General features: G+C 40.3%; 1 protein-coding gene across 1 annotated transcript in view; it reads right to left on the bottom strand.

Moving 5' to 3' along the window:
• CDC42SE2 (CDC42 small effector 2) overlaps window positions 1–24,621 on the bottom strand; it is a 117,487-nt gene that overhangs the window by 2,929 nt on the left and 89,937 nt on the right. The window contains exon 3 of the mRNA XM_084627715.1: window positions 5,946–6,047. Within this exon, the coding sequence (XP_084483841.1) occupies window positions 5,946–6,047 (102 nt within the window). The remainder of the gene's footprint in view (window positions 1–5,945; window positions 6,048–24,621) is intronic.

Genomic DNA, 24,621 nt, shown 5'->3' with positions numbered 1-24,621 from the left:
TTCTTTTTTCTTGGTCCATAAGGAAACTGGCTGATTCAGTCTTTCATCAACCAGTCTTGATTAGTCTCAAGAAAACTAATCAAATTCTAATCCAAGTGCTTCAGTATATCAAGATAAAAATTTGGCTTCAGATTAGAATTAGGCAGGGATTCTTTGCTGTGCAAGAATGAAGTTAACAATACTGTACTGTTAAAAAAAGATGATGTTTTCATATAGAATAGTTGCACTGTAGTATAGATTCCATAGATATAGTTTTATAAGCCTATCCAACAGTCCATTGCCTAGGGATTCCTAAACTACTAGAGACCCTTCGGAAGGATTTTTTTGTGGTGATGTAGTATGGAGCACAGATTTATTTTTCCTTCAGCTGATCCTATTCCTTCAATAAACAGAGGATTTATTTAAGTGATGCTTCAACATATCAACTTCTCTGGCAAGGATTTATTTGAAGGTACTTTTTAGGCTGACACAAATAAATACGTGAATTAAAAAAGGCTTCATAGCCTATATCCATAAAAAGCTAGTGAGAGCCCAATTCTCATGTGCTCATGCAGCATAAATCAAAATAATCACATCTCTATGACTGCCTTAGGGCAGATCATTTCAACGTTAAGAATGGTTGGAAAAAGCTCTTTATGTACACCACAGACACACACATATATATTACACAGACAGACACTTCTTTCAGTCTCCATCTTTTGAAATGGGGCTCAGAGCTATAAGGCCCTGTCCCAAAGTGTGATACTTACAATCATTTCAGATATATCCTCCCACAGACAACTCAAAAACGTCAGTAAAAAAACATGTTAAAACTATGTCAGTGAATCAACCTCTAAGCTAAGACAGGGCAATAGCATTTTTTGTTTTTTTTTTGGTTCACACAGACAAATGTTTTATAATGTAGACACCCACAGCTGAAAACCACATTTAACATGGCTCTCTCCTATGTGTAGACAGTTCCCATAATCAGCGTGAAATGATCCTGTGCTAAAACTCGGCTGGCAACAACCATGTTTAAACAACATTTTAGACAGCATAGTTCTGATACCAGGCCAGTGAACAGGACCAAAATTAACATCTGAAGAAAACATGGCGGCTGTTTTCCAAATAAACCCAAGGAAATAAATTGTTCAATTTCACATTTCACCAAACAGTACTCTTCACCACAGCATCTTCTCTTGAGCTTAGGAGCAAAGGGATTGCAGGTGGTCCACCCACTTCAGAAACTTTCAGTGTATGGGCAGGAGTGACTACAAAAAGACTTAAAAGGATGGCATACTTCTTTCATTTCTGATGAACCGTGCCTTAACTAGCCTGGAAATAGATTATTCCACCAAACATAGGTCTTCAGTATAGGTCTTCTTATGCATATCCCTGGCAGCATGCTCACCTGGTGGCCTTGTAATACTTTGATACGTTGCTTTATTTTAAAACAGCATACAAATAACAAGTCACACCGCTGAACAAACAAAGAGTAAACTTTCAACAGTGGCCACCTCTGAAGTCTTGCCAGGTGCTGTTGTTAATAAAATAAACTGTCTCAATAGTTGGGTGTCTCTGGCATAGGTGTTGCAGTTAGCAAGTGTTGGGAAGTTGTTAGGGTATCAGTACAGATGCTGAAGTAACCATATTTATTCATGGAAGGCAAAAATCAGCAAGTTTTAAGGCTTACCACCATAACTCAACAATGGGACATCCTGTATGAAAATCTATGTAAGCGATATGCAACTGTCAAGAACGCTGACTGAAAATCAGGTCTATGAAAATGTTGCACTGGTAATACTCATTTGGAAGTATCATCCTTCTGAGTCTAACAAAAAACGTTAGAATGAGTGCAGTGAAGTACAATTAAAGCCATATTTCTTAAAGGCACTATGCGGCTCTATGATGCTGTACATGTAAGACAAGGTTCCTCTCCTGAGGAGCTTACTATCTAACTGAGACATAACACGCAGAGGGATAAAACAGGCAATGGAGGGGGGGGCGCAGAGGAGGGGAGAAGAAAGAAAAAAAAGAGGGTGAAGATTACAGCAAACAGAGATTACATGAGCTGTTGTATTGCAGGTGTGTTTTAGTAATTTCTATTTATTTTTCTTCATATAAGGGAGCAGGGCAGATGGCACTGAAATGGAAGATAACAGTGGAAGACTATTCAGCAAAATGAGTTTTCAGGAGGAATATGTAGATGTGGGACAGTGTTTGGCACCCTCAAATAGGGTGGTCATTAGGTAAAAAGGCAGGGAGTGACAAGTGGGAGTAACAGACAGAGGGACAAGGGAAAGCAGTCAGCAGAACTTAGGGTGCAAAAGAGGGATTGGGGGAAATATGGACTGAGCTGTAGATGAGACCAGAGTTGTGTAAGCTCAGTGCAAGAGAAGACAGTTTGAACTACACATAGAAGAAATAAGGGATTCATAAAGCGATTCAAGTACTAAGAAATACCAGTAGATGGTGAAGCAAAGAAAACCTGGGACGCCTCACAGGGGACACAGAGGTAGAGGACAGAGTCAAAAGAGGAAGGAGGTAATGTGGAATGATAAAGGAGCAGGGATGGAGAGCACCAACTAAATCTGTCAATTTTGTCTTTGAGAAAACAGCTAGATCCTATGCAGAGAAGGAAGAGAAAGACAATTAGACCCACAGTTCATACTGTGGGGGTGTGATGGTGTGAACTCAATAGTCCCTAATTTGCACTACTATAGTACAAGTTCATGCCTGCAGCATCCACACAAGGGAGTTACAGCACAGTACTTTGTTGTGTACTGTCATTCACATCCAAGTAGTTCAAACTGTGGGGCAGCACCCTGGGCAGTGCCCTAAAGTGACAAAGAGTTGCCAGGTACTGGGAACATAGGAATGGATAAATATTGCTGGGCAGGCATGGGGCACAGCTGAATGAAGAAAGGAAGTTATATGACAAGGTAATAGGAATTCCTTCAAAGTTGTTCAGCAGAACAAAAGCAACAGCAAAGGCAAGAGCAGGAAAGTTGGATGAATAGTTGGTGCAATGGGCAGAGCATTAAGTGAGGCAGATAGGGTGGATCTATGGTTGTGACCTTGTAATGTACACTGTGGAGGATGGGTAAGAAGAAGAAGAGGGCTGGGAGGAGAAAGAAGTCAGAGGCTAGGGAACTGAATACAGAAGGAGTGAGCGGCTGAGCAAGAGAGAAGAATGGGCAATGCCAGATGATATAAATAGGTGAATCAAGAATGGAGAAATCAGTGTTTCTCGAAGGCCAGAGTGGAAAAAAAATATGACCAAAGCTGAGTGGGTGAGTCCATCCTGACGTGGGGACCAGAGGAGAGAAGAGGGAGATGAATCATATTAGTCACATGTGTGATTTTACTCAAAATAAAGGAAGGAGACTGGGGGGATAGAAAGAAGGCCAACCAGTCAGTGTTCAAGACGAAGGCAGAAGTAGGTTCAGGGATGGTAAATAATGACCATCTGGAGGGAAAGATGAGCTGTATCATATGTAGTTTAAAAATGAAGAAAGAGAAAGGGTCTTTGTAGTCTTTCCTCATCTGGAGAACTGTGTGAACTCCCATGTTTAAAACAGATGAATTCAAAACAGGAACAGGTTCAGAGAAGGACTACTAGGATGAACAGAGAAATGGAGAACCTATATAGCAAGAGGACACTTAAGGAGCCTGGCTTGTTTAGCCTAACAAAAATGAAGGCTGAGGGGGAGATATGATTACTCTCTATAAATACATCAGAGGGATAAACACCAGCGAGGGAGAGGAGTTATTTAAGTTAAGAGCCAATGTTGGCAAAAAAAACAAAAGGATATAAACTGGCCATCAATAAGTTTAGGCTTGAAATTAGATGAAGGTTTCTAATCATTAGAAGAATAAAGTTCTGGAACAGCCTTCCAAGGGGAGCAGTGGGGGCAAAAAACCTAAGTTGTTTTACGACTGGGCTTGATAAATTTATGGAGGGGATGATATGATGAGATTGCCTACAAGGGCATATGGCCCATCTGCAACTACTATAACCAAATGTCTCCAATGGCCAGTGATGGGACACTAGATCGGGAGGGCTCTGACCTACTGCAGAAAATTTTTCCCAGGCATCTGGCTGGTGGGACTGGCCCAAATGTCCAGGGTCCAATTGATCACCATATTTGGGGTCAGGCAGGAATTTTCCCCCCAGGTCAGATTGGTAGAGACCCTGGGAAGTTTTCCCCTTCCTCTGCAGCATAGGGCACGGGCCACTTGCTGGTCTAAACTACAGTAAATAGTGGATTCTTTGTAACTTGAAGTCTTTAAATCAAGATTTAGGATTTCAGTAACTCAGCCAGAGTGGATGGGTGAACTTCTGTGGCATGTGATGTGCAGGAGGTCAGAATAGATGATCCTGATGGTACATTCTGGCCTTAAAGTCTACAAGTCTGAAGTCTATAAGAGGGATGAGGCTGAAAGTGGAAGGAAGAAAAAGGAGTCCTTTGTCACCATAACCTTCTGGTTGGTGGCTGTGGGAAAAGAAAAGCGTCCCAAAGGAGAGGGAACAACTAAATACTGATTCAAAAGTTCTTAATCCTTCAAAAGAACTATAAATTGAAATTAAAGAGAAAATTTATGTTTCTAATGAGCAGGCAGATAAACTGTTTTTAATGAAACTAAAAACACTGCATTAAAATGCAGCAAAAGCTTATTATATATTTATCAAGCTATACATCCATTTATAATGGTATGTGTACAACTGTTTTAGTAAAACTGTGCCCTAGCCAATACACTGTTTCAAGAAGCCTTGGTATTGTGTTTGCAATGTCGAACCATCTCCTTTTGCCCTCCCCCTAGCTGCTATCAAGGAATACGAAGTGCCTCTACTACAGCTGGGAAGGCAAACAAGCTGCTTCCTTTCCAGGAAGCTACAAATGTCATCTTTTGCTTACCTAACAACAGAAAGTGATTGATTTCCATACCTCTGCTCAAAGATTCCCACATGCCTTAAATTCTTATACTTCTTCCCTAGAGTCCTTCCTCCCCATTCACTAAAACTCACTGTTCCCAATCAAATCTCTTTCCTTCCAAGAGTACCATTAGAGGCATATAAATGTATCAAATTTCAAAGGACATAAAGGTATCTTCCTATCAGTACACATCCCTTGCCTGGCATTAAAACTTTAATGAGGTGAATCACATCTTAAAGACTGGTTAACATTTCATAGAAAACACTGAAAAAATATTCTGTATAGAAGTCTGCCTTTATATAATAATTCTTAACACATTTCTCCATCTTTGTTTTCAAGGTTGTGTGCATGAGAACAAGCACTTGGTCTCTTGGTAGTACATAAATTCATTGTTGTTATGCTTTTCCTCCACAGGAAGCTGCAAGTCTCTGCTTGTGATATCACAACAGTTTGCTGTGAGAATAACTAATGTCACAAATAGGATTATAGCTTCAGGTGGAAAAATGTGAATTCTTAATAAAACAACAAGACTAATAACATTTGCATAAAAGATCAATAAACTAATGAAGAGAAATACCAAAAATGTGAAATACTATGGAAACATTTTTATCCCTTTTTCATATATGCATTGTCTGTTGGTCTTAAGGATAGTCTTTTTCTAGTTCTTCCTAGCCTATTTTGCAATACAAGCTTATGGGAATACACAAATGGCTCATTTCTATTAGGAAAGAAAAAGAGGCTTACTCAGTGACTACCTTATAATTTATATGGCACCCAAAATTGCAAGATGATAATATTAGTAAACAGTACATTAACGTTTACTAATTTTACATTTTGATTTAGAATATTTTAAGCACTGTGTTATTCTCCAGTTTTACAATGAGGTAACTCCATTGAAATCAATAGTAAAACAGATGTAACACAGGGGTGAATCAGTTTTCTAACTATAATTTCTCCAGTCTTTGTTCTAGTATTTGTATGGATGCAGTCTAAGATGATACAGGGTTTTCTTCATTCATATACACTTACCGAATTCATTCCACTGAATAAGTCTCCTGATCCTACATGAGCTGTGTGAACAAAGTTTGTTGGCTCTCCAATCATACTTCGGTCGATCCGCCGTCGCCTCTTCTGAAAAGTGGATAAAAAAGTTGTGATTGCCACTTACTTAAAAAGCAAAGAATACCTGGATTAAATATAAAATTTGGTTTATAGTTAAAAGTGAACTGCCCCCACAGAGTGTTAAATGTATTTTTAGCATAAGAAGACCACAGCCCAATTTTTTGGTTAAGCTAAACACAGAGTCATCCACAATACCTTGGCATCAACCAAAGGGCATGTGACCAAGTATTGTGTTTAGAAGACAGCTCGATAAGAATATTCCTAGAATTAGACAACTTTCTATATGCAACCAACTACACATCAGTAACTTTACTATAATCTAATGCCTATTAAACAAAACAACATACTTAATTCTTTACACAGAAAAAGTTCTAACCATCTTTGACATTTGGCGTTGCACATCAATTGTCCCATATTAGTTTACAGTTGTGACGCATCAGATGCTCTTGGTTTAATCAACCATTAATCACCATCTTTCATGTCCATACAAAACATATAAATGCACAGAAATCCTAGACTATTTCCAATATGAAGTCATAGCACTAAGAACACATTTTGTGAGAGTGCTCTGATAGGAGCATTTCTAAGGTATCTCTTCATGGATTTACACAGTATAAACGTATGTTCCCAAAGGTCTCTGTATATTCAAACTGCTTTCATGCAGCTTAGTTAGAATACCATGCCTTAATACCATGGCAGTGGATGTCAGATTACATGCTCCGCATACCCTTTATAATGTATTTTACCATCCCTCACAGCATGGGACAGCATAACAATTTTGACCTCAGTTTCCCCTTTCTTGCATAGACTTGCTGCCTCAATTTTTGTTAATGTAATAATAGGTAAATGATGAATCAAAGGCAGCCACAATTTACCCTGATAAAGGCTTCTTTGGCAGTCTTCCACAAGACCAAAGTCTGCATTTAAATGCATAAAATGGAACAGACTGCAGCTGCCCTTATCTCTAATACAGGAGATGGTTAGATTGAATGCAGCATCATATGCTGCCACCAGTCGTTGCTGCAGGCCACTCTCCTGTATTAAAAGATGAGAGTGGCCATGGGTTTCACACCGAACAGTCCAGTTTAAGCTAACCACTGAACTGAAATTGAATAAGTACAACACAACTGCCATTAAAAAGTTACCTGACCTCAGTCAAAGCTTCCCTGTCTATCAAGACTTGATCTGTCACAGTTTAAAGGATGAGTATCTCTCCCTTCCTGGTCTCTCATAGATGCTAGGATCATTTAGAGTTTTGGGTGGGAAGTTTACATGTCTTACCAGTGGGAATCACGCCTGTCAAAATACAATTTTAGCTAAAAGTCACTGTGAATCAAAGCCACAGCTGTGAGAATACATCACAGGATATGCCCAATAAGAGCAAGATATTTCTGGAATTAAATCAAATCCATGACAAATATGCACCTTCCTCTCCCACCTGAAGAGTAACTTAAGAAGTCTGCTACGTCTTTTAACACAAATATTAAACAACCAAAGGATGAAAAAAGCAATACTGTAAAACCAGCCACGTACAAATGGAATAATAAAAATGATCTACTCTGCACCCCAAACTGTTACTAGGGTCCCTACAGCAAACAAATTTGACAAGTAATAGACCACCAACTAAAATAAGCATTTTATTTTATTTTCACTGTAGCTTCGCAGGGCTTTCAAGGGAAAGAGGATTTTTGCTGCCTAGATCCATTTTGTTTAATATAAATATGGAAAGAAAAAATGGTTGCTAACCTTTCGTAACTGTTGTTCTTTGAAATGTGTTGCTTATGTCCAGTCCATGCTAGGTGTGTGTGCGCCGTGTACACAGTTGCCGGAATTTTTTCTCTCAGTGGTATCCATAGGACCAGATTTAGTGCCCTCTAGAGTCATGCACGTATGCGCCTGTATAAAGAGTGCCACCGGCCCCACACCCCCTCAGTTCCTTCTTGCTGGTAACTCCAACAGAGAGGTAGGAGGGTGGGTCATGGAATGGACTTGAGCAACACATCTCAAAGAACACCAGTTACAAAAGAACAGGAGTACTTGTGGCACCTTAGAGGCTAACAAATTTATTTGAGGATAAGCTTTCGTGGGCTACAGCTCACTTCATCAGAATGCATAGAATAGAACATATAGTAAGAAGATATATATACATACATACAGAGAACATGAAAAGGTGGAGTAAGAGGCTAATTAAATACAATGAGCTATTATCAGCAGGAGAAAAACTTTTGTAGCGATAATCAAGATGGCCCATTTAGACAGTTGACAAGAAAGTGTGAGGATACTTAACATGGGGAAATAGATTCAATATGTTGTGGCAAATTGCCGGCACTACCATGATGGGTCTCGCACTTTCTCTTCTGAGGGGGTGGTTCAGGGCACCGTTTCTTGCCCCTGAACTGGGGTATTAACTGCCCCACTAGTGTCCTAAGGAGGGGAGTGGAGTGGAGTGGGAGGGACCCGGGCCCTCCCTCTACTCCGTGTCCCAGCCCAGGGGCCCGAGGGACAGTAGTAAATCACTAGAACTAGCGGTTCCTTCCCCTGGGCTACTTCCCTCTCCGGCCCTTCAGCTTGTGGGGCTTCCTGCCCTCCCTCTGCACAAACCAGGTGTCCGTTTAACTAGGGTCTTGGTCTTCTTAGCCCACCACAGCAATTCTCCAAACTCTCCTCTGCTTCCCTCCAATCTGCTCTCTGCTCCAACGCCAATCCACTCTGCTTCAACTCCTCCTCTTGTCTGATTGAAGCAGGGAGTTTTTATCATGTGACTGGCTTCAGGTGCTTTAATTAATTTATAGCAAACTTTCTTCCCTCTACAGGGAATAAGGCTCCCTTCTAACACTCTCCTGCTGCCCTCTGGCCATGCCGTATCACAATGTGTAATGACCCAGCCACTCTCAGTCTCTATTCAAACTCAATTAATGGTATCTAGTTTGCATATTAATTAGTAACCGTTTTTTCTCGAGTGCTCGTTCATGTCCATTCCATGCTAGGTGACTCACAAGCGGTACCCCCGGAAGTGGGCTTGGAGTACATGGTCGCACCAACTGCAACATTGCTTTCCCGAAACTGGCATCGTCACAGGCCTGTTGGGTGATGGCCTAGTGGGAAGCGAAGGTATGAACCAGTGACGAGGTTGTGGCTCTCCAGATGTCCTGGACTGTTACCTGCATGAGGAATGCTGCTGACGAAGCATCAGAATGGAGAGAGACTCCAACAAATGAAATGTTTGCACTTCCACCAGGCAGACAGCCCTGGTGGAAGGCTTCCTACTACCTAGCAAGACCTGTTGAACCTGAACAAGCAGGCCTGTTTTTCAGGGTTCAGCCACGCAGCAACAATGCAGTCAAGTGCAGAGAAGTGAGTTTTGGGTGAAGCAACTGGCCATAGTCTAGTGAAATCAAGTCTAGGCAGTGTGGGAATGCGAGTGGAGTTGCCACTCATAGGTCCAGAAGCGTACCAAATGAATACTGGTGTGTCTATCCTGGTGCTACCAGGATACCTTTTACCTTGTCCCATTTGATTTTTAGGAGGACCTTGTAAACCAAGCGTTATTGTTGAGAAGCGTACAGGTCTCCTGTCCATGAGAGCAGGAAGGCATAAAAGAGGAAGCTCATGCTGTGCCCGTGCAGCAAGCCGAACTGATGGCATTTCCTGTTCTGCCTGGTGGTGAACTAATCCACCTGGAGAGGCCCCTACCTCTGGAAGATGACATTGATGACCTCTGGTGAAGAGATCACTTGTGGTGAGAGGAAAAGGATCTGCCGAGGTGACCTGCCAGTGTGTTTCAGGCTCCCAAAAGATGTGATGCCTCAATGTGTATGATGTGATCCATACAGAAGTCCCACAGCCAAAGGGCCTCCTGGCACTGGGCTGAAAATTGAGCGCCTCGCTGCTTGTTGATGTAAAACATTGATGCAGTATTGTCCGTCATGACCTGCATCACTTTGCCTGAGATCTGGGGAAGGAACACCTGGCAAGCCAAGCATACTTCTCTGAGTTCCCTAACTTTTATATGCAGGGAGTGTTCTTCCTGGAACCAGAGGCCCTGAGTCCTAAGGTTGCCAAGGTGGGCTCCCTACCCAAGGTCTGACACATCCCCACATACAAGACTAGTGTTATCGATGGCTGAGAGGCAGCAAAGGGTACTCCTCCGATACAGATCCTGGGTCTTTCCACCAGGTCAGCAAAGCAAGGACCAGAGGCAGAATTGAGAGTATTGAGTCCAGGTGGGTCTGCTTGGGGAGTAGGCCGATGCCAGCCACATCTGCCACCATGTGTCCCAACAATTTGAGGCAGACCTGAGCAGTCGTCATTATTTGGATTGCGACCTTGGAAATCACATCCGACATAGCTTGCTTCAGGCTTCCCGTAGGGAGGCTTTGGCTGGGTTGAGTCGAGCACTGCCCTGATGAACTCTATTCTCTGAACCAGGACCAGGGTTGACTTCTGCTCATTTATCAACAGACCCAGTGCCTGGAAGGTGGCCCATACTGTACCGATGCTGTCCTGCACCTGAACCTGGGACCGACCTTTGATCAGCCAGTAGTCGAGGTACGGGTAGACTTGCATGCCTCGACACCCGAGGAAGGCTGCTACCACTGCCATATGCTTTGTGAAGACCTGTGGGGCTGCTGATAGGTCGAAAGGGAGAGCATTGAATTGGTAGTGACGTTGACCAACTACAAATCTGAGAAATCTGTGACCACAGAAAACAGTGATGTGGAAATAATTGTCCTTTAAGTTAAGGGTGGTGTATCAGTCTCCTGGATCCAGGGGGGAATGATGGAGGCTTGGGAGACTATGTGGAACCTCAATTTTTTTTTAGATATTTGTTGTGGCGATGCATGTCCAGGATGGGCCATAGACCCCACCTTGGTCTTCAGGATTAGGAAATATCAGGAGTAAAACCCCTTCCCTCTCAAGTCTCGAGGAACCCCCTCTACGGCCCCCACACATAGGAGGGCTTGCACCTCCTGGATGAGAAGCTGCTCATTCGAAAGGTCCCTGAGGAGGGACAGGAGTGGGGCATAGGATCATAGAATCATAGAATAACAGAGTTGGAAGGGACCTCTGGAGGCCATCTAGTCCAAACCCCTGCCCAGAGCAGGACCAATCCCAACTAAATGGATGGAGGGGTGGATGAAAATTGGAGGGCACAACTGACTGTAACTGTACTCAGTACCCAACGGTCTGATGTTATATATGGACACAGTGGACTGGAGGGCGACAGGTGGTCCAAAAACAAGAGGAGGAATGGATCTGAAAAGTCAAAAATGGTATATTGCCATCGGCTCCAAGGTTGGTCTGAGGGCCATCTCCAGAAGAATGGCCTTCAGCCGAAAGTCTCTATCTTTTCTTATAGGGAGTTTGAAGTCACTACAGACCTGGCACTTCTCTTTAACATGAGAGTCCCCCCAGACACTTTAGACAGCTAGTTTACAGGTCACTAATTGCCATCGGCTTGCTGCACGGGACATGCCCAGCCCCTGGGATGAAAAGTCCCTCAAAAACAGGGACAACTACGAACACTACTATATAGACTAGCTCTAAAAACTATATACACTAACCACAATAACTGTACAAAATATGAACAAAGTCCAAATGACTGAGAAAGAAGCCTTGCTACAGCAAGAGGGGTTGTCCAGCAACTGTCATGGGCGGTAAGAAGGAACTAAGAGGGGGTGGGGCCAGTGGCAACCTTTATACCAGCACATGTGTGTGTGACTCCAGAGGGCACTAGAGCCAGCCCAACAGATACCACTGAGGGAAAAATCTTTGGCAACTGTGCACACACCTAGCATAGAATGGACAAAAGCGAACACTCAAAGAAGAATTAATGTAAAATATATTTTATAAAAATAAACTGTTTAAAACCTACTCTGTAGTAGTCCACTAAACTAGTGCTTGAATCCTAGAGAAGAGCAATAGGCTCATGTAGGAAATAGTCTGTTCAGTATTAAATTCTAAGTTACTCATGATATAAATAGGGAAAGAGTCTGTGATCGACTGAGAGAAGAGAATTTCAGAATAATGTCTTTATGCTTAACATTGATTAAAGTTACTATAATTAAATAGTTCAGAGTTTAGAACATTTCTTCTATCTCCCACTGTGACAGAATTGTGCATATACTCCAAGGTTTCAACTACTAGACTAATTTCTTGTGTGTCAAATACACCTGATTTTTAGAGCTGGTCAGAGAAACTTTAAAAGACTCATGCTTTGTTGGAATATCTGGTTCTGTCAAATGGACATGCTTCAAAAATTGGGCTGATTTCACTGCAATTTCATTTTGGAGGAAAATTTGAAAAGCGTTTCAACCTTATCCCATTATGACATTTTCAGAAAAAAATGTTTAGATGTTTTAGTTTAAAATGACTTTGTTTTGAAATTTTATTTTGTGTTATATATTAAAATAAAAGTCAAAATTGAAATGAAATGTTTCATTTTTGTCAAACCAAATATTTCATTCAACCCAAAACGTGTGTGTGTGTGTGTGTGTAAAATACATGTGTACATATAAAAATTTTAGATTTTTCCTTTGCAGAAAATTGAAAAATGTTGGTTTTCATTCTGATTCTGAACAATGACAAAATTTCAAAATCCTTTGCAAAAATGGAGTCTCTGTCCTCTGCACAGCTGTAATATTTCATAGTAATCAGTACCAGAACACTTCCCTTTTTAAAGAGAAAAGTGATAGTGCTCAGCCAGAACAGGCCTGACTCCAGGATACACCATGAGTCAAAACAGTTACACTGGTGTACCCAACCACTAGTGAAAGTAGACCAGAATCAGATGCTGTGCATTTATGTGATTCAAACCTGGAAACAAAGGGTTAATCATCTCCCCACAACCCCTAAGTGATTTGCCAAGGCGGCATAGTCCACAACACAGCAAAGAACAGGACAATTGATCTCCTGAGTCCCAGTCCCATTTTCTCAACAACAAAGCCATACGTAGGGAGCCCCAACTGGTCTTCCCTGAAGTGGCTGTAAGTCAAGACTCTAAAAAGCATCAGGAAACACTGTTTTTAACACAAGTGCAGATAGGAGCTTAGTTACATAAGGCTGAATTACCATGTTGTCTACACTAGCTTTTGTCAAAGGTCCCAACTCAGATAAGTAGTTAAGCATGTGCCTATGTCCCATTGTAGCAATGTTACTATTGTTCATTATGGACAAAGGGGGCAGAAGAGACGCACCAAGCTGGAAACAAGGCAATGAAATATCTCCTGTCCCTAGGGATATGTAATTGAAAATTAAAGTAACTATGGACTATGAGGTTTTGAATGAGTGCCTTATAAAGGCTGAAAAACCTTCACAACTGAACACAAGATTTCTCTTTGCTGGGACTTTAAACTTTATGTTGGATTTAAAAACATTCTATGCATAGTATGTATACAGTACAAACATATTTCTCACTGACAGTCTATTTAGTTATGTTTAATCTATGAAAGAAAAACAAAGCAAACGTCTTTCTTTCAGATCAAAGGAACTGCTTCAACTTAGCCACTTGCTTCAGTTTATCATTTGTGCCTATTTAGCACTGTGGGCATGACACACATTAAAAACAAACAAAATAAGTAAAAAAAAATCTTTAAAAAAACCCCCAAAACTCCCAAACCGTCCCAACCACCAGCACAGCCTCCAGCTGGCCCTTATCTATACCCCAATCTTTATTATACACCATCAGTAAAATAATTAATAGTACCTGAATTGAAAAGTAAATTAAATTATCATTCAAGTAATGGGATCGTCTCATGTAGGGGATTCACAACAATAAAATATAAATAAAAAAATAATATATGCATATAGTGCCACTCAGAGTTTCTGACACCACTGTAGCTACATTAATAAAGCCTTCAGGGAAGTGCTGTAAGTATTCATTTTATAGATGGGGAAGACAAGGCACAAATGGGTTAAATGACTTGTTCAAGGGCACAGAGCGAGCCTATGGTAGTGCCAGGAACAGCATTCGGGTGTTCTAAATCCCAGTGTCTCACTGCTGCAGCTAAATCCCATTCTTTATTCCATGGTAGATGAACAGCAGTTAGATGCTATCCATCTTTCACAAAATCTAAAAAAATCTGTTTGCTGCCTTGTCCTGAATAATTTTTTAAAGAGTGGTAATAACTTTCCATATTTTTGAGGTTAAGATTACTGAATCTTTTTTTTAAAAACACTAAAGACTTCCTTTAACCTGCAAAGTATTTGTTTTTTTAACCTCTTCCTCTTTCCAGCCTTCCCCAAGGCCTCTTCACTTCCTTTTACAAAGAAGTGACAACACACCAAGTAACCTTAGACCCGAGAAAGAAAAGAATACTGTAAATTCCTTCTTTAAAAAAAGGATCCGGGGAAAGAGTCAGAACCAGTAATTCTGAGGCCCGTTTCAGAATTTTTGCAATTACTCCGCACATACAGTAGAATTACACAGATGCCATGTCACATGCTAGTTGCCATAGTTGCCAGGGCAACAGTTGAAGCCTTTCCCATTTTGAAGCTGTGAACAACACACTTCACACCCACACACAGTACTATCTGTTCCTTTTAAAGTATGAAATCAGGATATAGGATGAGACCAACGTTTGGATGTCATAACAAGATGATTTTAAAATCTTGCACATTTCTAGCACTTTAGACCCAGAAGTGAGATTAAAAGGTCTAAATATAGTATGTATCCACGTCATTTATTGAAATTAAACAGCAAGCAGTCAAGGTATCTCTCATAATTTTAAAGAAAATACTTAGTAGTTTACAGCTCCTTGGGAACTTGAAAACTGTTTCTTCACCAAAATAATCGTTACTGTAGGGTCCTAGAGCAAGGCAGTTGTTCGATTTCATTTCTGTCAGGCTAGGAAGTCAAGTGATCTCTCCTGACTTTCTCAGGTTGTATCGGGGGGGGGGGGGGATTTGAGTTTCTCCAGCTATCAGTCCAATCAGAAGCACCACAGCTTCAATCTAAGTTTCATACACGTCTCCATCCACTTACTTTTTTCTGTTAATCTTGTTTTTGTGAATCTTTCTGCCCCTTTCCATAGGTTACACAACTCCTTCCATGCCCTTTCACTTCAGCCTTTTCCTTCTCTTCCCATACTTCAGGTTGCGTGTCACCTCCCACTCATGATAGCAAGAGGAGGAACACTTCGGCTTCTGTATAGCAGGTCCTCTATCAGTATCAGCAGGCAGTCTAGTACTTAGGGCACTCAGGAAACCCAGGTTTAATTCCTTGCACTCACACAGACTTTGTGTGATCTTGGGCAAGTCACTTAGCTCTCTGTGCTTCAGTTCCTGATCTGTAAAATGGGAATAACAGCACTTTCCTACCTCATAGGGATGTTGTGAGGATAAATACATTAAAGACTGTTAGATACTCAGATACTATGGTGAGGGGGCCATATAAGAACCATATCAAGATAAGCAGCAGGAACAGGCACCAGTAGTAACACCAACTACCCAGCCACTAGTGCTATGGTGGTCGTGATAGCATGTCAGGAAGATAGTGCAGGTAGGCAGATTGAGGATTCAGCAGGATTCTTCCACTTTGATGGCAAAAAGAAATGGGGTGAAGTGCAGGTGAAAAACAAAAGCAAACCAAATTCCTGCAATCCTTAAATTAATCTAAATTGCCTCGGTACATTGCCACGTATGTTTTACAGTTCAGTTTCAAACACCTCTCTTCCTCCCAAAAAAATCAGCTCTCCCACTCATAGACTTTAAATACAGAAAAATCTAGAAAAATAAAGATATTGATCAGCTTTTAAGCTGATAGTTTTCTCATGGGATATTATTAAAGCTGGTAGGCCTGAAATAAGAGCTAACAGTTGAAAGGAATTAAAATTTTGGACTTTTCAATCTTCAGACTATCCCTTAACCTCCAGAAAGGCATGACCACCAGCTCAAAAGTTACAATCTCTGCAGGAATAAACATGCCATTTCATAGCCCACATAATTCAGACGGTTGGGAAAGACAAAGTATTCAGTCAAACACAGGTCACTTTTCCACCTTCTCTCATGAGCAGGATGTTTACGCTCAGGCAGTAAAGTAAATTAATTCAAAGCAAACTCACTTAGCTGGAGAATTGTCAACTGTTTTTATCATTGGATTACTACTACACAGTATGTAAGAGGTAAGCTGTTTAATCAGTTTCAGATATATTTTAATATTAGGATATGGTTGCCAGGAGTCTATGCTCTCAAAAAAAAGATTTAAAACTTGAAAGAACATATTCTGAAAGTTCATCCTATCCACTCAGATAGGATTTCTGAATTTGCTCCTTTAGTGGAGGACTACAGAAATGCCACAGGCCTCCTGAGAAGAACTGGACTAATCAGAAGAGTTCTCACCAGTCTGGTAATTTTATTCTAAAGTCTTCCACAAAATAATTGTGAGGAAAAAGTCTAATGCTTAAAGAATTCCTCTCCTGCCCCCACACAATACAAAAACCATACCACCATACCAGTAGTAGCCTGAATACTTAGAGCATCAAGAGCCAAGAAATATCCAGCAGACAGAGCAGTGACTGCTTACGCAGCAAAAAAGGCTATGTGAAAAGTGAAAAACAAACAAAATGCAATATTTCAATAGGAATGTCAGGCATCTCTTCTCATGCAGATGGTCAGCTTATTCACCACTTTGAGAAGGAAAGTCTGCAATTGACTCAGGATACTAAGCAAAAGGTTCTAAACTAATTTAACAATAATAATTGCACCAAATTTAATCCAAAAGAGTTTTAATTAAAAGCAGGCACAAACCCAAATGTAAGAATCTATCATCCAAAGAGACAAATCACTCTCATAAAGGACAATTTAATCCAAAACTCATGAAACATTAAATTTCCAAAATATATTTTAAAAGTAATTGAACAGTGGAAAACATTGTTCAATCAATAACAGAAAAAGTCATCCAGAATCCTTTTCTGAGTTATTCTCCTCTTGGTGACTGTTGACCCCTAGCAAACTGTCTACAGATTTCTTGTTTTGGGACACACAGATAGAATCCTGACTCTGAGAACTATTTCTCTGAATTAAAGCCTAGGCTCACCCTGGATTTAACTTAATCAGTTTAGCATGCGTTAAAGCATGCATGACCTTATCTATACGAGACTTTTAGAAAGTATTTGTTAGACTGCCTGAGCTAACACCTTCTAACAACACACCTTTATACCTTAGACTAGAGTCTAGACAGAGCCTAGGCGTTGCTTAGCAGTTCACAGATCAGCTCCCTCAACACAGAAAGCTATGATAATATGAGCTGGAGAAACATACATCTCTTTATTTGTGTGCCGGGAGTAGTGCTTTAAAAGAAGGCATGATGATGGTGCCAGTCACAGATCAGGAATAGGTGGTAAAAGCATGCATGAGTCATCTGTAGCAGAAGCCAAAAATAAGAAATTCAAGGAGTACGACAAGATATTGTCATAAGTAAATGTTTGCTATTTTCTAAAACAATGGATCTTTATTGAATTTTCTCATAAAGCTGGAAAAGTGATAAATGTTTCTTTCCTGTCACCTGCTTCTTCACCATATAGCCACAGAAGTGAAATATGCTAGTCCAAAAATAGAGATGCAGGAGTCTAATGCAGGAGTCTACAACATCCTTCCCCTAACTAAATGTTCTCTTTGCCTTCTAAATCTTATGAACAGTGTTTAACTTCTCACAAACAATTTAACTTGAAATCACAACAAATATATAAAAACTCAATTAACACACACACGGCATGTGTAATATTTTCAGTATGAAAAAGGAAAATAATTCCCTTCAGTAAATAAACAAAGAGAATTTGATCACATCACCATTTTTGAACCAATGTCTGGGCCCAAATATAATTTGCTTTCCACTGTAGTAAAATTATAAACTCAAGAGATCAAAACTCACCATCCTAAGTCCAAACAGATCCATTTGTCTACACCAGACATCTTTAAAACTATAATATGTTGAGTTTTGGAAATAGGAGATTGAACTATCTTACTTAGTTGAATAAAACAGAGACATTAGCCCCTTCCCCACTTTACTTTTAGAGAATCTGATAGCAATGTTGGCATATAAACATTTGATTACTTGCTTTGTGTTACATTTAAGAATATGCACTAACATCTTCTCCGTGTGGGGCACTTTAGGACTGTGCTCTTTATGGACCCAGTGGGCATGACTTTATGGACAATGTTTGTAAATAAATAAATAAATAAATAAATAAATGCTACAGAAAGCATGGTGGCCAGTAAGATGACTTACAGTTAGGGAGTCCAAATCATCCAATCTCTTGTGACACAAAGAGCAGACCATTTTAACCTAAGATCTCCATCTTTCATGGGGACAAGCAAATTGCCTTACTGGGTCCAACCCACAGTCCACCTACTTTGGTATTCAGTCTCCAATAGTGGCTAGCACCAGATACTTCAGAGAAAAGCGCAAGAAATCTCCTAATTCCTAATAGTTAAAGACTGTTTTAAGCCCTGAAGCATGAGACTTAATATAGTTAGTGGTACATTTTGATGTAAATGATAATGAAAGGGAATAACTGGATATTTTTGTTATTCATACAAATGTTCAATCCTTCTTTGAATCTTGTTGAATTTCCAAATAAAGTGGATGATCATGTCTTTCCTCAACTGTTAGGTAGTTAGTTGGGAAACACAGTAGCAAGATAAATAAAATGGGGGTAAGCACCTTAATTACTTCCATTCTCTTCAGCCAAATAACAGAGGGATAGTTTCATTGGATCACTGTTTTCTGAAGAAAAGGGAGGTAAATTAGAGAAAACAAAGACATAACAGTAAGTAATATGAATTCCTAAATATTTAAAAATGTGTCCTTGACCACACAGAAGACATACAGGCAACTGACTGGGTCTGTTTCAAGGACAACTATGATTTTGATACATAGATTTGATATGCAAACAATTTTCCTTACTCTGATTACCCACAAGAACTTTTGGAATATATCAGGCTAGGCTGGAAAGGAGTAACAGTGTACTCTGCTGAATACAAAGAGACTTCAGTAGTGGGATCTCACCTGATCCAGCATGCCAGGGCTTCAGCAAGCAGTCAACAGACATTTCTTATTTCTAACACAAATCGATGTGATGTGGTGCACATGCAAAAGACCAAATTTATGTTATTTTAATTAATTAATGACTTGGTCATCAGCTTTCACACCTTTATATATTTATTTGTAGACTAGGTGTCCTGGTCCACACTTGTCAACATCTCCACATTATTGTACAATAGCTTGCCAAAAAGAATGATATCTTGGCCGTTCTGTTTAAATATTTTGTTAGTTTCTGATCACACTTGAGGAGGCCAAGACAGACATATATACAGGAAAGTTCTATGGTGAACTAGATTGAGGCACTATACTTTATTTTACTTATTAAAAAAAAGCAGATAATGTATATTAAATCTATCAAATTTGTGTATTCTCATATGAGTTTTAAAAAACCACAGCCAGTAATCCCATATTCCAGCACCTAATCTGAGATGTAGATAATTATTTCCACTGTAGAAGGATTAGTCTTTGTCACCACAAAGGAATCTTCTAGTAGTAGTTCCCTGAATCACGTTAATTCTATGAAAACAACATTAATAAATCCCTTAAAAATAAATGGCATATGGCTTGTAGAAAGCACGATATCCAGAATCAGCTGGATCTGACTAATAATATTTTTCCAAAAGTATGTTAAACTTGATCATTCCCACAGCATGTGGAATTTAGTAAGTGGGTCAGAGTTACATTGCCGACATTGCTTTTTTTGAATCAGCAATACACACTGGTGTTGCAGGCTCAGGAGCCCAGTTGAATGAAAAATAGGTTTTGGTTAGATTAAATCCATATTATAATAAAATGGCCTTATCACCATGGACAACAAAATCATTTACATTGATAATTCCAGTGTGATATAATTAAATTTAACAAAACTGTTGAAAGATGGTGCCAAATGTGGACGGAAGCACAGGGATTGCTGGGATGCGAAGCAATGCATCACGGGGCACTGGGACAGGACCCAGGATGCCTTCCGACCCCCTCCACCTTCCACAAGTCTTAGCAGCAGAAGAGAAAAAAGTGCTCTGTGGGATAGCTGCCCAGAGTGCACTGCTCCAAATACTGCTGCTGCAATTACTGCAAATGTGAACATGCTATTGCGCAGGCAGCTGACTGTGTGAACACACAACAGCGGTTTCCCTTCAACGCTCTCTGAGCGGCACGGTAACTCCCGGCGCTGTAACTCTGCCAGTGTAGACATACCCTTAGTAAGTTAAAACCTCACACTGACTGCATACTGTTGATGCCTCCAAAAAGATCCTTTTTTTAGCCAATTCAGCACATCACCACCTTCTGGAATTTTTTGAAGTTCTCAGTTTCTGAACTGTTTGCACAGTATTCCATTATGTTATGATGGCATTACTGATCATATGACAGAACTGGCAATTTCAGGCTATGTTGTCTAAATAAACAGGAAAATTTGCCAGATGAGGTCAGTTGACTCCTGAAAACAATAGGTCTTTTGAGAAACTGTGTCTAGGTCAAACAGCAAAGGGATCTTGTTCTTTTCTAAAGGCTTAAACAGGCTCTATTTAAAATGTGCAATAAATAGTGAATCATACTTGGTAAAGCTAGAAACCACTGTATTTTCCTAGAGGCACGTAAGCATAATCTTCTAGGTCTTATAATTTTGAAGCTTTATCATAATTTTTTCCAGCAACTTTTAATTATTTTTTCCCCCCACAGGAGTTCATTTCCCCCTCCTTTTAGCAAATACCAGATAAAGGATCGTTTAAAAAATGAAACGAAATGAAATCAAACCAAACCCAGTTTTCTCATTACGAAAACAAGATCTTGGGTTTCTACTGCATTAAGCATACCATTCTTCAGTACATTCAGACAATAATTCATATAATCTTTGTGTAGTGACCCAAGAGTAACAGCGATGAATCAGCTACAGAAATGCAGCAAAGTGAAGTGACAAGTTTAAGGTTATGATTTGTGCAATATCACTGGCAATCTGAACTAGAGTTTGCAAGACCTCCAACACATGCTCTTTCCTTCCTGTAAGCAAGTTTTATGACAATTCTCAGAAGGGCATGATTTTAACACGAAAGCTGCTCACTTGAATCAAACAGCTGGCACTGTGAAGGTTTATACCATTAAACAAGCTTTCAATGTGAATTTCACAGTAACAATGAAGGGTAGGGACAAGAAATAATACAGAATACTCATGGAAGAGAAAAACATGAAAAACATGGAAAAATAGGGAGATGGAAATTAACAGTAGAATGCTACCTACTGAAAAATAATCACATTTAAAATTTTTTTTAAAGTGTTGTTTAAAAAGGTGATATTTAAATCACACTGGCTGTTAATAGGATATGGGCCAGATTTTAAAAGTTATTTAGGTGGCTAGAGAGGCACCTAGGGGAATTTTCAGAAACACCTAGTCACCTAACTCCTATTGATTTCATCTTTGAAAAAGTCATTAGATGCTCAAATAAGTTTTAAAATCCAGCCATAAGTACTTATAAGAATCTACAGAGAATAGCACCATAAAAAAAATCTATTTCCACTTGCTGAGCCTCTCCTGAAAATTAACACAGGAAATATTAGCAGAGAGGTCAACTGACATGATGAAAAATGACAGCTCCATGACAGGATGTGTCTCAGTACTTAGAACATGAAACCCTTCCTATTCAACCAAATAAATGTCACCCCCAACTGAAAAACAAACACAAGCAGCCAGTTAACCTTAGATAAATCTGTATATCAAAGCCCGTTTGGTTAAGAAGCCGTCTTTCATATTAGCGAATCAAATAGGGACTTGCTGGTGCTAGCTGAAGTGAGCTGGTAGTTTTGTCCACTACATACACATGTGTAGAGATACTTATGTCTGGGTATATTTATATGCACACAGCAGTATATACACACATGTTGTAAAAAAGACTTAGTTTTTAAAAAATGTAACCACACTCTCCTAAATCTGAAACATCAGTTTATACTGAGCTTCAATAAAATAAAGCAGGAGCTTCTCAATACTGCCTCCAAACATGCCACCAGAAATGGGAGATGAATGAAATAGAATCCTCATGTACACTTCAGCACAACTAACCAGGAAGCAATCTAATTGCCTTAAAACATCCCTGGCATCAGGAAGGGCAACAGCAGCAAACATGGGCCAGAGTCTTGAACCTATTCCTGTCACTTATTGCCCGAGCAAGCATTTTAACACTGGCCATGATGATTCACCCTCAGGCAGTCCCTGATGTGATCACAAAGGGGAAGGAATCCCCAACTACGCCTGCAACAATATTACTTTTGGGGAGCCTCTCAAAAAAACCCGCAAGAATTCCCTTGCTGAAAGAAGGTGGATGTTCCAATTCGTATCCAGCTAATGGGCTAACTTTGCCTTCATCTTTTCCAAGTTCTAGGTCTTTTGATGCTTTCCAGTTTTTAAATTTGCAACTGAATGCACTACGGAGTTATAATTCTAGTCTTCAAGTAGAGTATGGTGACAGAGGACTTGGAACTTCATTCTCAACACTTCCACAGTCAGACATGGGCAGTTCTATCACCATTGCTACTGCAGACTCCTCCTCACTTCTCGTTCTTTTTCCCCATTCTCTCCAGCAGACACTGACAGTTCAGGAACTGGATCCACTGTGAACCTCTTTCTTTGGTTCTTTGCACTGTGGGCTCTGCCCCTTCCCTCCAGTAAAAGATTGGCCAGAGCAACCAGTTGTTTTATCGGAGTGGAAGGGGGAAAACAGTGAAGCGCCTGTGTTTGTATGTGCTGTGAAGGGGGGAGGGGTGCAGAGGCTGAACTGTGGCACCAAGCAAATAAGGACAGTAAGCCTATTTCAACTCCTCAGATGTGGAGCTTGTAGCATCCACTTCCCAGCTTTACCCGCTGCAGCCAGCACCAAGTACTTCCTGAGGAGTGTACAGTCCTTCAAGGCAAAAGGAATAGGTCAAATGGGGAGGGAGGAGGGAAAATGGAAAGAAAACAATCATTTCAAGGGACAATTTCAAATAAACTAAGGATTTGGGTCTGCAGGACAACTGCATATTGGTAAAATTTAGTTTATTTTTACTGAATGTTGTTCCTCTTGCCCTTTGAAGAAGAAAACCATGTGAAATTCATTATGACATGCAAATAACCTTCCAGTGAATCATGACTGGGGGGTGGGAGGGGGAGGGAGGAAGGGGAAAGGGGAGTCCACAGGTCCTCAAACTCTCAGCTTATAGTCAAATTGTTCCCAACAAACATTTTCACATATAGCAACTATGGCTACTGGATTGGACCACTACCCTGACACAGTATGGCAACTTCTGCAGTCTTTTTCCTGGGTTAAAAAGAAAAGAAAAAGCAGCTATATTTCACAGTCTGGATGTCAGACACCTAGTCCCCTGATGGCCTTATACTGTTATTGTGAAATATAGAGATTCCCTCCCTGTCTCTTCCCCCCAAACCATGTCAAGCAAATTGTTTTCTGACAAATGGCTTGCACACATATCAAGTCAGGTTGTGAAATCTGACGAGAGCACTAGTTACTCACCCTCCTAAATTCCACTGTAGTTTCAGCTGGAGAAAAAGCATGGTATTAAGGTTAAAGCACTGCACTAGTAGTTGGGAGAGCTTTATTCTTCTCTCAGCTCTCCACAGACTTCCTGTTTGAGCTTTGGTAGGTGCAGGCTGTATGCCTCAACTTCCTCATCCACAAACCGTGGGCAATATTTACCAACCTCCCAGGGATGCTATGAAGCTCATTTCAATGATGTGTGTTAAGAACTGTGAGATCCTTGGATATAAGGCATAAAGTACTATTGTACAATTCCTGTGCTGAACAGTTGTGTAGTAGTGTTGTGTGATGTTAAATAGCCACAGTGTTCTACCCCAAAGGCAGCTGCATCGCAGCTGTCAGTGAAACAGCACTACGTGACAGGATATGACAAGAAGTGAAGAACAATGATGTATCCATTTTGGTTAAAGGAATATAATTACCTAAAGTGGAATTAATGGTACTGTACCACTTCCCTAGTGAGAATGGTCATGACTTATTTAAATTTTTATTCCAGATGTTCAAAAATGACACATCAGAAACAGCTTCAAACATCAGAAGGTTGTGGTCAGCTTTACAGACTCAGGTCTCCAGTGGCTCACTCCCACACCTGTCAGCTGGCATTCGAATCCACTGAACAAGACTATAACTCCTCCTGTAGCTGACTGGCACATCTGCAGCAAACAGCATACCTGCAAACCTGTAGCTAGTCAGGAGTCCTATCCATTGGACACCACCTTTGCTCCTGTTCAACTGTTCTCCAGTCCTGTTCCAGCTCTCGCTATTCCTTCCCTAACACCCCCAAACAAAAAATATTTACAGTTGCTATTACCCATCAGACAACTTCTTAAAAACTACCCCAGATGCCATCCATTTCTCACACTGGAATGATGGCTAATATATGTTTGTGATCTTTTGGGATGAAGTCACTATATAAATATAAAAGGATACAGAGTGACATTTAGAAGTGCTGTTACTTTAAACATCTGGCAATCCCCCCAGTTTCTCTTGCCCTAAATCACTTGCAACAGCTATGTTCAAT

The sequence above is a fragment of the Lepidochelys olivacea genome, assembly GCF_965140295.1.
Source record: "Lepidochelys olivacea isolate rLepOli2 genome assembly, chromosome: 5".
NCBI classification, from domain to species: domain Eukaryota; kingdom Metazoa; phylum Chordata; order Testudines; family Cheloniidae; genus Lepidochelys; species Lepidochelys olivacea.
The sequence above is the reverse complement of the archived record's forward strand: the minus strand, read 5'-3'. Positions and strand labels throughout refer to the sequence as shown.